Below are 13,935 nucleotides of genomic sequence, written 5' to 3'. Positions count from 1 at the left end.
ATGTGTTGTATCTTTAAAAGGAGAGGAAAAACCCTCTGGATTGCATGCTTCTTTGGTCACACCTTTCAGTTCCCCCTCCGAAAACTTAAAGTTATCCAACTCGCTCCGCCTACAAGTTAGACCCTGCTGTTTCGCCATCAATAGATGGCGCTATTTACAGAAAGGAGCAAAAAGCAGACAGCTGAAAAATAAAAACACGATCCATGGCGGCGCTCACAACTAGCCTAGGTTCCATCGTCGTTCTGCAAACGGACCAGCAGAGAGATGGAACCGAAGGGAGAAACAGTTGACATTGTGGTTCATTTGCCTGATGAGTTGTTGCTTATTGTTCTTTCTCATGTTACATACAAAGACCTATGCAGGCATGTGATTTTAATGCACTTTCCTTTTTCTCTAACTTTAATCACCGCACCGGCTCACCTCCATAACCATGATAACTCCACGAACGTGTTTTAACTAACGGACCGTTTTACCATGCATGTCATGGAGGAAGGCAAAACAGACTCCTCTATTATGATTTTACGAACTACTTAGTAATGAGTAAGAGTTCTCAAAGGACCAACAAACAAGCATGACAAGTCAGGCTAGTTATTAGTTTGACATGTTATAAGATTCATACCCTTAAAAAAAATCAAGACCTAATATTTTAATGTTCATTAATGATACCCAGCATGCCAGACAGTTACATGTAGGCCTACTCCCCAAGAGTCCCAGAACTTTGAGGCACACTCACTCCATGTACACGGAGTACGCCTCGTACTTCTTGGAGTATGATACAATGACATAGACCTGGTCGTAGCATAAGGAAATTTGCATTTAATGTTTAGAACAAAGTCAAAGACAATTTGGCTGTTGATATGAGTTAAACCAATAGTTACATTAGGGCCTGCATATCCCCAGAACTGGGGGGGGGTCCGACGGCCGCCCCACTATCCCATGGTAGTAGGGCAGACGTCAGACCCCACAATTCTGGGGGTGGGGCCTGCACTCATGACATTGTGCATACATGTAAACCTTTCTTTTGTTTATAATCATGATAGGGCCTAATCAAGTGTCAACATGTTTGCAGAGTTTGCAGAGATGTCATCCTTGGTTGACCGTATATTTTATCTCAGAACAGTAATGCCCATTGGCCCATGAATATTCTCATTTTTGAACATATTTTGAATTATTGCGAACAGGTTTTATCCCTACACTGACCATGGAGGATTGTTCAGTTGTTTTTACACATGCAATTTAAAGGAGTCCAACATGTGCCTTGCTACATGTAATAGGAAGAATGTTCTTTCTGAAGTAGACGGAATGAGTCCGAGTGATGAAACACTGGGCCTACGTATCATCTTTAGCTGGCTGTTTAAGTTTGCGTAGAATGTTGGAGATCTCTGTTCTCGATGTGCGTGCATGTACGTGTAACTGATGCTGCTGACTTCGCAATTTGTTTAATTCTTTGTTGCTACATCACAGGGTAGGCTGTGTTTGCCAGAGGCTGCGAGATTTGAGCCGGAGTAATATTCTCTGGAAGAGATTATGTCACATCCACTGGCTGGATGTATGGTAAGTCAAGCTGCAAGTTAAAATAGAGATATTAACCCAAACCCCCCAAGGATTGCTGGCCCTAACCTTCCCCATTCACACAAAGTTAAACACCCATATGGGACTTTGTGCACAGTGGCTGTTGGACTTAGTTTTTCTGAGGTATGCCAAACCCAATGCAAAAGCCAGCTGTTATGGGCCTACCAGACCTATCCCCACAAAATGAAAAACTTTGCTACTGTTTAATTCTGTGTGGTTGGGGAAGGTTAGGGTTGAGGCAAAACCCTGATAGTTACATCTAGAACTACCCGGTGACCAGTTGATATCAGAGTTGTGTATTGAGAGGGATACATGAGGGTCTAAATGTACAGGTGTATCAAAAAAAAGGTCATCCAATTTTAAGGCGTTAATATGACTATTCTATATACCTTTCAGTAAGGATCATGGTATCACTTCAAGTAGAAATTATGAGTGTTAAAATGACACGAAAGGTTTCTTGTTCAGGGCCGTGCATGATTGAGCACCATCACTCAGAATTTAGGGTACAAAAATGTGGTTGGTTCACTTCCATGTGAAACAAAATCAACACAAATTCTCATTAATTTTAATGAAAGATTATTTATTCTCTAAGCACATATTCATCAACAGCCATCCTGAGTGACCTCTGTTCCTGTTTAGGCTGGTTCCATGTGTGTCATACTTGTTAACATTGGCCCGGATTGTTTTTCTTTGCTGGTGGTTCTCTGTCTCTGAATGTTTCTCAAAAAGCATCCTGTGTGGCTTGCAGACTTTGGTTTCTTGAAATCTCTGTACCACAAAAATTCTCTGCTCGGTGGTTAGCTGCACCATTGTGATACCAAGCTTGTTTGATGGCCAAAATGGCCTTGCCAGGCCTTTTAAATTAACTCCATTGCATAACCAGGCAAGACATTATTCACAATCAAGGCGTGGCAGTTGGCCAAGTGAAATGCGACAAGGCTCAATCAGTGAACCAGTGCAGTTTTGGTGCCATGATTTAAATCCATTGGTATCCACTTATGTAATCACATGATTAGGCAAGAAAGGTGTCATTTGAAAGCTCTTATCCTCAATTGTATTGCCTCGACCCTCTAAATGATGTGTGAGATGTGATTTAGCTATATTAGCCCCTTAGAGTTGGATTTCCTTTTTTAAAACACCCTGTATACGTTATGGAAATAGCCCAGTCATGCCAGCTGTGCAATATTATGCTATACATTAGGTGTAAATGGGTTTAAACATGTACATGTTTGATCATATAGTTCCATAATCTCACAATTTTATAAACGCCGTAAAAGCTGCCACTATCCCCCGTCATTTTAGGTGCATTCGATTCAATATGAAATATTTTGAGCTATTTCTGAATGTGTGGCAGGCTTACTACTGCACATCCATTACAATTTTTATTTGCTCCAACTAGCACACAAAGAAGGAAAATGCAAAATGCCTACTTAGAATCTATGTCAGAATTTTCAGATGGTTGGGAGTTGTTCTAAAACATGGAAACGTATTTCATCTTTGTTACCATTATGCACTTTTTGCCTGTTGGAAATGGATGGACTCTAATTGTTATGATTTTGTCCATTTTCATGGCATTTAGTCCCATTGAGAGTGATGGAGATGCAGAGAGTCCAACTGTCTGGTACAGAACCTTCCAAGAGAGCTACCGGAAACTGGGCCAGTTCATAGGCTGTTACTCTAGCGTGAAGGGCCTCTGGAATAGAATTGAAAGCAGCCTCAAAGGGAGGGGAGCCAAGGACATTCTACAAACCCTTAATGGTATAGTTCATTCGAGCTGTAGCTTGGCTAGAAGAAACCTTATTCATAGGAAAGCCATTTTTACTGTGTTTCCAGACTCTATCTTATTCAATGTAATCTGTTCAATGGGGTGGGTGCAAGACTGTTTTAGGCTCCGTGCCTCCATTTTATTATTTTTGTAAAATGTGGCCAAACATTTCAATATAATCAATCACAAATTTAAAATTCTTCATCGGCATAAGTGACATTAACCACTCTCTGCCGGGGAACCCCGTTTCGAGCACCATGGGTTTATATGCCCGAAATGGGACAAAAGAGCTCATCCGTGTAACAAGAGACCGTATGGAACAAAAGACCTTCTGCTGGGAATTCCCATCATTTTTTTAGCTTGCATTTTTCGAAGGTAATCCATCACTGTTTTCAGACAGTATACCACTGTTTTGGGCATAGCACCCCCGCGGATTAATACCACGGACAATAGTGCTCCAGGGCCCCATTGATGAGCGACACAGCACCGCTGCATGCTAATCCAGTCGTGTTTGAAAAGACACCACTTGCATTTCCTGAGGACAAAGGAAATTACGCAACACCTCACAGTTCTTGACTCTCTTTACAGGGCGGCAGGCAGACCTGGCTAAAATACTTAGGAGTCAGTGAAGGTTGCTTGTCATCTTTGAGTAGCCACCAAAGAGTCATTCATGTGGGTGTAAACGTCCATAAAATGAAATGATGAATTTTTGAAGAATTTTGAAAACTGAAAATCTTGAAAATTTCCCGTATGTGTGCGCTGCATTTTTAAAAGCACCCGACAGCAAGTGGTTAATGTGTAACGAAATTTCATTTCCTCGCTTTTATATTTATTCTCATATGCCAAAATAAAGTTATCCTCTCTCTCAATTCAATACTGCCTACATGTGAACAAGGCCAATTGGTTTTCATCACCAGGAAACCTCACTGAAGTTCACCCACTGTGGAAAATTTGTGTCCCACCCTACCCCCAGGACAATGAGGAGCACTGCTCACTGTAGATTGTCCTTTGATCATGTTAGCCCTAGCTCCGATGGTTACACTGCAGATATAGCATGAAACTCATCCTTGAGGTCATGCTAAAAATACTGGTTGGTCATACCTAAGCACATCCTTTTTGAAGCTCCGTCCTTTTTCATGATTTTTCATGGTTTGCAAAAGTCTCCATTTCTCCTAAGATCTTTGTTCATTTTGAACAAAGGCACTTGAACAAGCAGTGTAGAATTATAAATGGAATATTTTACAAAAAGGAGGCGGTTATTTTGAAATGAAAGTTAGCTGGCCGTCATAGAAGAAAAAACAGAAGGCCCATCCCTTTTTGGAAAATCAGCTGAGATATTTTGACTTATCCAAAAATATTTGGGTCTTTTCTTTAATTCCCCCCCATTCTTTCCCATTTTGTACTGACTTTTTTGTGGTTGTTGGTTTGCTACTGGTGTGCATAGACTCCCAGAAATAAACAAAGAAACAGCTCATGTGACCCAGTGAAATGGAAGGCCCTCCTTGCCGGGTTCTGGAGCGCCCAATTTGTTCAAACACGGAATGGTGCCCGAAATTCAGTGTCCGGGGACAAGTTTTGCTTCTGCTGAATGCAGCTACGCGATGTCCTGCGCTCAGCCGGCAAATTGCAGCTACTGCCTGTGCATTGTATCAACGCTTGTGCACGCTTCACCTTATTGAAGAGAAACCACTGGCAATCATTTAAAAAAAACGGGTTTTCAGACGTATCATAGGTAATGGGTGCCTTTTATTGTTTTTGTTTGTTTTTTCAAAATGACAGCTTGCCAGAAAGACAAAAGAATAAGGGCCTTTAGTGTCACATCCTATGAACCAAATATGTGACCCACTCTGTGAGAATGAGTCTTAACTCGCCAAAGTCACTTTGGAGTAAAAAGTATAATTTTACACAGTGTAAATCAATAGGACCCCACAGCATTTTTCACCATGGAGTATCCACTTTCATCAGGATGCCAAACTGAGTGATACTTTAAAACAAAAACTTCAATTTGCTCTTTCCAATACAAATGAAAACTCCAAAGTGGCTCTGGCGACTTATGACTCATTTTCACAGAGTGGGTCACATATTATGCTTTTCAGCCCGGTAATTTTCTGGAAGACTGCAAATGATGGGCCGTGAGCATCAAGCTTGACCAAGAGGGGGAAAATGTTTTAGTAACGGAGGCTCCTTTGGTTGGAACTACATGTATACTTTGATGGTTCATGAACGACTAGAAAATGTATACATGTACATTACGGTCGCATAGCTACCAACAAAATGAACACTCCCAACCTACATGGCTGTTCATTCCATGACAGGGTGCTTCTGCTCGAGGCGGATACCTTTAAACAGAGATTTCATTGGCTCATTATTCCATTTCTTTGGTACTTTCACAGGGCCCCTGACCACGGAGGATGAAGTCATTCCTGTCACAGATGATCTAACCATTCCTGCTGACCTGATGTGCTCCTACTACATACACAATGGTCAAGCGGACAGTTACTTGGACGACGGCACCTTGCTTGGCCTCGGTGGCCTAATCAGGGTGTACAGTTTCCAGAGCTGTCCGGCGCTCTTGAGTTACCAGTCAGTGCTGTCGCATCTGGGCCAGCTGGAAAAAGAAATGGATGACGAACTGTTGAATGAGATGGTACCTGACTAGTATTTTGGAATTCATGTTTTGGGTTCTAAGCCTACCTTTCATGTTCTTTCCAAATCTGGCTTATAAAAGACTGAAGTATGTTTTGTCATAAACATAAAAATATTTATCAGACTAAAGAGACACTTTTTGGACGGAAAATTTTATTTTATTCTTTTATTGATGCCTTCATGTTCCAAAAATGAAGAGTTTACCGATCACTGTCAATTTCAATATGGCCGACTCGTGCATAAGGTCCACTGAGAGAGGCAGGTAAAACCAACTTCAAACTTGGGATGAACGTTGGTGTTGGTGTCTTCTACAAACCTACTGTTTTTGGCCTCCATGGGTTAAAGATCATGGCCAAAGGAGATGACTTTCCCATGGAGTGGTTTCTGTGATAATCTCAAAAGAAAGTCAGGGTTTTATCAAACTTTAGGCATGGGCTTGGCGGGCATTTGTGTTTGTTCACACATCGTATTGGGATCTTCTTCATTTAGGAACTGCAGACTGTCAAAGTCCTTGAGTGTCCCTACAGTCAAATCACCATCCGTATGTGCCTCAACTCCACCGGCGAGTTCCAAACGGGTAACATGTTTTATTGCCACAGCAAGTTCATTTCACAGGTATGCTTACAAGTGAAAGAAGAGCATTTCGGTAAGGGTTATAGCAAACATGGTTGCAGGGGTACAGGATTATCCAGCAGGATGTAACCATTGCAGGCAAAGGGCTAATCAGACACTGTTAACCATCTCTGTCCTCCTAGGTAGGCCCGTCTGTTTCACTACACCTCATACATATTCATGAGCAATTTGTTGCACGTCACTGCACGTCGGCCGATTTCACCTCGCATCCGGGAAGTAGAATCAATTTGTGCCTAGGAAATGCCATCCCAGTGAGCATCCAGCTCGCTGCCGTGTGGAATTTTTTTCTGGTAGCACTAAAAATTCTCTCTGGAACCCGCCTCATAGGCACATAGTCTATGACATGTAATCTTCACGGAGCCAGACTGTTGTAGTCCTTGCCAGGCAGGTGGAACTCTGCGGCTCAGAAACAAATTGTATGTTGGCCTTGTTTTTGTTAGTTTGTCAATTCATGCTTGCTCATGAATCATTTATGAGGTGTTGTATCAGCAAATACAGCATGGCTGATTTCTCGAAAGTACATGTAGTGGGATGTACTGGTCCTGGGATGTAGGTCAGCTTGACTACCTTCCAGCGCCTAACGGAGAGAGATACTCAAGATGGCCTACAAACCAAGCTGTAGTTGTACAACACTCCTTGGGCCAATTTCATAGAGCAGCTTAACCACTTCGTGCCGGGGCATTTTTCAACGTTGATGATGCTGGGCCGGCATGACTATCATTTTTTCCGTTTTCAAAATTCTTCAAAAATTCATCATTCCATTTAACGGTCGTTTATAGCCGCACGAAGTAATCTTTAGGCACTACTCTAAGTTGACAGGTGACCTTCATTGATGCCCGAGTATTTCAGCCAGGCCTGCAGCCTTGTAAACAGAGTCCAGATTGTGCGGTGTTATACAACTGTCTTTTGTTTACGAACCTGGCTCAGTGCACTGCTGACCTCTTTTCAATAGGGGCCATATTAGCGTGCAGCGGTGCTGTGTGGCTCATCACTGCGGTGGTGGAGAGCTTTTGTCCCGGTGGTAATCCGCTTGCTCTCAATGCCCCAGACCCTGGTATACGGTTTCAAAATAACGCTGGATTATCACCACTTTTGAGAGTGAAAAATGTTGGTTATGTCCAGCAGCCTGGTCTTTTGTTCGGAGTACGGTCTTTTGTTACAGGGCCCTGTTTCCTTTGTCCGAGTTCGGAGACCCCGGCCACGCATATAAACCATACGGCTCCGATTTCGGAGTCCCTGGCTGGTAGTGGTTAAGAACGAAATTTGCTTAAGTGGTAAAACCCTTGCTTGATAAACAAAGGTTACCAGCTTAAACTCTGTCTGATTGCCATGCTAACCAAAAAATCTGCTAAATAGATCCCAACAAAATATACATTACATGGAGTTTTGGCTGGTTCCTGATTCATCAAGCAAGGTTTTCTGGCGCTTAAGCAAATTTTGTGCTTAAGCAGCTCTGTGAAATTGGCCCCTGGGTGGAGAGAGTCAAGCTAAGGCGCAGTGACTTATCTGAGGTCAGATCATATGTCCAGTCGCTGGATTTGAGTCTCCAACCCTGTGATGGGGAGCTACTTATCGTAACCACTGGCAAGTCCACAGTGTCTTCTTGGCAAGGGTACCGGGCAAGCTACAGAAGTGGCAGTCAAGTTTTGGTCCAACCACTGTGCTTGTCACCCGCCTGTGTCATCCATTCCAAATGTTTGGCTGTAGGAAAAACCAGCCGTGTGTTGCCATACACTCCTAAAAGCCCCCTTTAATGGCAGCAAGCACGATGCCATAGGCTAGTGATAGAATTACTAGTCAATGGATTTGTTCATAGTGAGTCCTATCGTACTTAAGTCTGGATAGGAAGACATGTATTTGTGAAATGTTAAAAGTTGATGCTCCCAAATTGTTAAAATATTCTCCAAAATGCTGTCCCAAAATCTTTTAAAATTGTGTCCCCCAAAACCGTAAAAGAATAGGATACTCCATTACTGCAGTAGATCTCTGAAATTTTCCTGAGTTAGAAACCTCAATTTTTATTATTTTGTCTCTTTTTTGTTCTTTCAGTCTACTTTTGCCTTACCTCACGAAGGCTTCTTCCTGTTAGCAGAAAGCTTCACGGACTGGCTAACACAGCTTGCCAACAAACTGTTGGACCCTGGGACCATATTTCACCAGTCGTCTTTGTCCAGGTGGGTGCATCGTGTGACCTGCTTGTCAACCCCTACCCCAAGTCTTGTTTTCTCATCTGACACTCTTGAGCAAGCTGATCGGCAACACTTCTTTAACACACACCCCTGTAGCTGTCACGTGGCCTAACATCAGCAGAAAGCATTTCAAGTACAGCCCCTGCTGTACCGTGTTATGATACGTTATGGTGACAAAATTGAATGTTGCATTCCATCATAAAATTATTCCTACCATTGCGTACTGCAGTGCAGAGAACTAGTCTCGGTGTTGCTCACATTAGCTTTTGTGCCAAAGTATCAGATTAATCATTCCATCCATTGAAGTTAATCCATTAAACCCAAGCTGCTGGAATGTTGGTGCCAGTGATCAGGAGATCGTGGGTTGATTCCCATCAATGTAAACTCATCATTTCTGTCTGTAGCTCTCTGCAGGCACATATTTACAGCAGTATTTAAGGCGTTGGTTGTTGGAGAACAAATCTCATATCAAACTTTATTCTTTGGTGAATAATCTCATGTGATGGAAAATTAAAGTCTGTAGCACTTTTTGAGGTGAAAAATCCCTCATGATGCCCAGCTTTTGAGGACTTGAGACCTCTTGAAAGAAGCTAAATATTTTGATGTGTCCTGGGACATTTGTATGGATAGTCTTGGCCAAGATGAAGAACAGTAGAATTATTCAAGAGCCAAAACTGACAGAGATCACGTTTTCTAAAATTACGTAGGTTCTACCATGAACCATCTTGTGTAGCAGTGACAGAACATGTCAAGGTTTCTGTGGCAACAGCCTTTATCTCTGAGATGAGCGGGAACCCACTGAGGCCAGGGAGGAAGATGTTTGCATATTACATCACCATGGCGATGGACGAGAACAGCCCCAGGGACAGTATGTACATGTATATAATAATGGGGTGTGACTCGTAGTTATATTGTGGATCCCATGGTGGACCTTGTGTTGGACCCTATAAAAGGACCTGAGGAAGGTCCCGTGGTAGGTCCTGCATTGGGACCTGTGGTACGCCCTATGATAGGTCCAACTGTAGAGCCTGAGGTGGATCCTGCAATAGGGCCTGCATTGGGACCTGTGGTACGCCCTATGATAGGTCCAACTGTAGAGCCTGAGGTGGATCCTGCAATAGGGCCTGCATTGGGACCTGTGGTACGCCCTATGATAGGTCCAACTGTAGAGCCTGAGGTGGATCCTGCAATAGGGCCTGCATTGGGACCTGTGGTACGCCCTATGATGGGTCCAACTGTAGAGCCTGAGGTGGATCCTGCAATAGGGCCTGCATTGGGACCTGTGGTATGCCCTATGATAGGTCCAACTGTAGAGCCTGAGGTGGATCCTGCAATAGGGCCTGCATTGGCACCTGTGGTACGCCCTATGATAGGTCCAACTCTAGAGCCTGAGGTGGATCCTGCAATAGGGCCTGCATTGGGACCTGTGGTACGCCCTATGATAGGTCCAACTGTAGAGCCTGAGGTGGATCCTGCAATAGGGCCTGCATTGGCACCTGTGGTACGCCCTATGATAGGTCCAACTCTAGAGCCTGAGGTGGATCCTGCAATAGGGCCTGCATTGGGACCTGTGGTACGCCCTATGATAGGTCCAACTGTAGAGCCTGAGGTGGATCCTGCAATAGGGCCTGCGGTGAGTCTTCTTGTGGGTTGTACATGAGGGCTGGTAGTGGGTCCTGCTACAGGTCGTGAGATGGCCCTGAGATGGGCCAAAGATGGGTTCTGGGATGGGACCTGTGCTGCATCCTTTTTCATGGGTGTTGTGATAGGACCCCCACGGGTACCAGACCATTTAGTTGCTTTGCACATTTTCAATCAATGTCACTGTATGCATCAGGCATATATGACAAGTTATGGTTTGCGATCTCAATTTCAGAGTCCTGTCAACTTCGCACCAGGCACTGGGTCATAGCAGACAGCAACGGCAAGGTGGAAACCGTGGATGGAGCTGGCGTGGTCGGTAAGCGTGATCAGATTTGAATGATCCAACCCACTGAATGCTAAAACTATTGCAACTCACTGGTATCCAGCAGTGATTTAGCCTGCACAGCAACGTTACCAGTCACTACTGAGTTTGCTTCGTAATATCCTCCCACCGCACTACCCACTCCCCTACCCAGGTGATTTCCCCATTATCCAACCGGGGACATCCCATTCGTGGTCAAGCTGCACCTCCTTTGTCACTTCGGAAGGCTTCATGAGGGGACATTTTGGGATGGTCAACCTACGAACCAGTAAGTAGCCTATTCCTTGGAAGAAAACGATTCCCGAGGATGTCCAGATGAGATTTAAAGTTACGGCAGCCCTGACAGGACATATCATTTGCAAGTTTCCATCACAATATTTGCAGAATCATTTGTTTGGGGTTTAAGACGTCATATATGCAGATTGCAGTGCTGGAAAGTATAGTCCCAAGTGTGCACAAGATATCTACATTGTTGTTATAACATGAAATTTGGGACATCAGAAGACATGCAGAGGAGTTTGTCTTGAGAGAAATTTGCAACATTGTGAAAGAAATTTGCCGTGCTATTGTACAAAGTCACCATTTCTTGAATGCAAAGTGCAGTAAGGTTAGAAGTTAGAATATGGATATGATTTGGACTTAGAACTCAGTCAGTAATTGCTTTTATTTTGTGGATCATGGCCAAAAAAAAGACCTTGAAAAAAATACTTGAAGGTAAGATTTTTTCTGTTATAACAATTAGTTTATTTAAGACTTGCTGTTTTATTAAAGTGTTATATCACAAGATTTTCTCATAAATATTCTTAGGGGTCTGGGTTCTGGAACCTTTTGATACCCCAGGTTAGATGCCAGCATGTTGATTTGCCAGCAGCAAGTTTTTGTTTTGGTTCTAGGACCTTATAATTCTCAGGCTTTGCTTTAAATCAATATCTTATTAGCTTCTGGAACCTTTGAATACCACACAAATATTCCTTAAATTGTTTGTAAAGATATCTTTGCTTAAGAATGTTGAAGTCTAATCTGGTGATATATTCTTAATAACCAGTGGAAACATTCGGTGTGGAGTGCCCAGAGTTCCACATGAAGGCTCTGCCGTTCTTGCAGCTGAGGGACCCTGCTGACGATGCAGTGGATGACATGTGAACGACCCAGAAGATCTGTAGATCACTCAATGCAATTAGGCATGCTCATCAGAACCAGGTGCCAGGGAGCCAGCCAATGCATCAGGTATCTACTTTCATTTCTTTTCATAGGAGTCGTTGTCCATTTGAGTAAAAGCTGGTTGGATTGCGTTGCGTCTAAAGAGTGCCCTCTGTGGACCGGGTGGATGAGGGCCACCTTGTTGCATTGAACTGCGTTCATGTAAATCCTGGGTTCGTGTTTTCATCCACATCGCAACCGAACACTGGCAATGTGGGTTAACAAAAAATGGACTACCTCCGTCCCACTTCCATTTCTCCCCCAAACCCGTGGGAATCCTCCGATACCTTGAAGACAGTGGAAGGATCTTCTAGAGATATATACAAATTGCTCAGACGACCGCCTCGAGGCAATTCTGTTGCACCGCCCTGGCCTCATAGGACAAGTGATGATTGGCCCGTTGCCCCCCCCCCATCACGGACACATCCACTGCAACTCATGGAGTCTCAATTATCTGCAAGGGATGATACTCTTGGATCCTCATTAGGCGTTGCAGTCATTGTTGAGTATTATCATGCAAGCGGTAAGATTCAGCTTACGTTGGACTGACGTCACGGACAAAACGCACAACCTACATCTCGCTTATAACTCCTAGCGATTGGACGAGTTGATGTTAGACTCTTGCCCATCGGTCTCGCATATTCCGAAAAATTGCTAAAAAGAGAGAGAGGCGGCCTTAAACCTGTGATATCAACAGGGGAAATCAACAAGAGTATCGCTGCTTTTAAAAGACGGTTTAATAACTCAACACTGGGTGGCCTGTTCAGATTCAAATTATGGATAAAAAAGGAAACCCTCCACATCACATAGATGATGAATTGTTGGACTGTATACTACAGATCAAATGGAAGATACCACAATACAGTGTTAGTAATTTTTAAAAGCGAATGTGTTTGCAATTATAAAAATGGCAAATTAGAGTGAATATTGAGCACAAAAGGTGGTTTACAAATACATTTTTAATCGAACATTTCATTATAGAAATAAAAAATTTAAATGCAGAGAGAATAGCTTGTCAGTGGCTTGGAGTATTCTTATATACAATCATTTTACTTTGAGTTTGTCATTAAAAAAAATAGACGTAAACTCGTCCTTCCTTGTGATCAAATTAACTTGACGAGATGTGTGTGCTAGCATGCATTCTCACTTAGTTTAATGCCCAAATTGTTTCAGAGTGTTTCAGCCCAGGAGGCATGTGGCCTAATGGTTAGGGTTTGTAGCTTCTGATCATAGGATCGGGGGTTCGAATCCAGCTGGTGGCAACATGCTGTGCTCTTGGGCAAGTCACTTTACCCACGAACCATTTACCCAGGAATAAGTAACCTCGAGCGGCCCCAGTGTAAACACATGTGCGACCTTGGTTCCATGCGTGTTACGGATTGTTATTACCCCCGCAGGCGCTCTCGACTTTCTCGAAAAAACTCACAACCACATGACACGCGTTGCAGCATGCAGCATGTACAGTGCAGCTGTGGTTATGCCGAGACGACGCGCCGACGCGGTGCTTAAATCTGTCCGTTTTGACGAATAAATCTTCTTCATTTATCGATTTCAAGGAGAGGCAAAATTCCCCAATTTTGTGGTACACTTTTCTCAGAATGTACAGGATGAAATATCTTGAGCAGCATATTTTTAGAAAGGGTGTACCCTGACTCAAAATATTACAAGAAAACAAAGTTGTAGACAGGAATATATGTTTTATTCTTAGAGAAAGTGTTACATAATCCAACTTAATTTCTGCTGTGATATTGTGTCGGCCGTAACACGCACTGAACCAGCTCTGAGCTTAAGTTGCACATCCCTGCTTTAACCCTATCTATGTGCCTCTCTCCACCCAGGAGTGAAATGCGTACCTGTGAGGGCAGACACGGTTGTTTAGTTGTTTGCGCCAAAATGGCCGCATCAGGCTAGTATACTCCCCAGTGATCTGAGATGGTTTCAGGAATGTTCAGATGATGTGTGAG

The 13,935-nt window shown here is 43.3% G+C and overlaps 2 protein-coding genes across 3 annotated transcripts in view; both read left to right on the top strand.

Annotated features, from left to right (window-relative positions):
- Positions 1-184: 184 nt before the first annotated feature.
- On the top strand, positions 185-12,979 carry fbxo3 (F-box protein 3). Of its 2 annotated transcripts, XM_022245359.2 has the most exons (10): positions 185-362; positions 1,465-1,554; positions 3,152-3,330; positions 5,731-5,984; positions 6,473-6,598; positions 8,666-8,790; positions 9,513-9,673; positions 10,682-10,765; positions 10,926-11,039; positions 11,817-12,979. In XM_022245359.2, the coding sequence occupies exons 1-10, from the start codon at positions 265-267 to the stop codon at positions 11,912-11,914; spliced, it is 1,329 nt and encodes a 442-aa protein (XP_022101051.2). In that variant the 5' UTR covers positions 185-264; the 3' UTR covers positions 11,915-12,979. The 2 variants fall into 2 exon arrangements, with proteins under 2 accessions (XP_022101051.2, XP_086990743.1); XM_087134617.1 differs by lacking the exon at positions 6,473-6,598.
- The window catches only part of LOC110990437 (uncharacterized), a 108,022-nt gene continuing 106,001 nt past the window's right edge, over positions 11,915-13,935 (top strand). Inside the window, exon 1 of the mRNA XM_087134618.1 lies at positions 11,915-11,998. Coding sequence (XP_086990744.1) covers positions 11,990-11,998 — 9 coding nt within the window. The 5' untranslated portion in view covers positions 11,915-11,989. The remainder of the gene's footprint in view (positions 11,999-13,935) is intronic.

Source organism: Acanthaster planci, linkage group LG03, assembly GCF_054643075.1.
Source record: "Acanthaster planci isolate LZ-2023a linkage group LG03, COTS_SCS, whole genome shotgun sequence".
In the NCBI taxonomy this organism is placed as follows: domain Eukaryota; kingdom Metazoa; phylum Echinodermata; class Asteroidea; order Valvatida; family Acanthasteridae; genus Acanthaster; species Acanthaster planci.
The sequence above is the reverse complement of the archived record's forward strand: the minus strand, read 5'-3'. Positions and strand labels throughout refer to the sequence as shown.

Coding starts and splice junctions, on each gene's coding strand:
- fbxo3 (XM_022245359.2), top strand. CDS start 265: ATGGAACCGAAGGGAGAAACAGTTGACATTGTGGTTCATTTGCCTGAT. Junction 1,555..3,151: donor ATCCACTGGCTGGATGTATG/GTAAGTCAAGCT, acceptor CATGGCATTTAG/TCCCATTGAGAGTGATGGAG. Junction 10,766..10,925: donor GGATGGAGCTGGCGTGGTCG/GTAAGCGTGATC, acceptor TCCCCTACCCAG/GTGATTTCCCCATTATCCAA.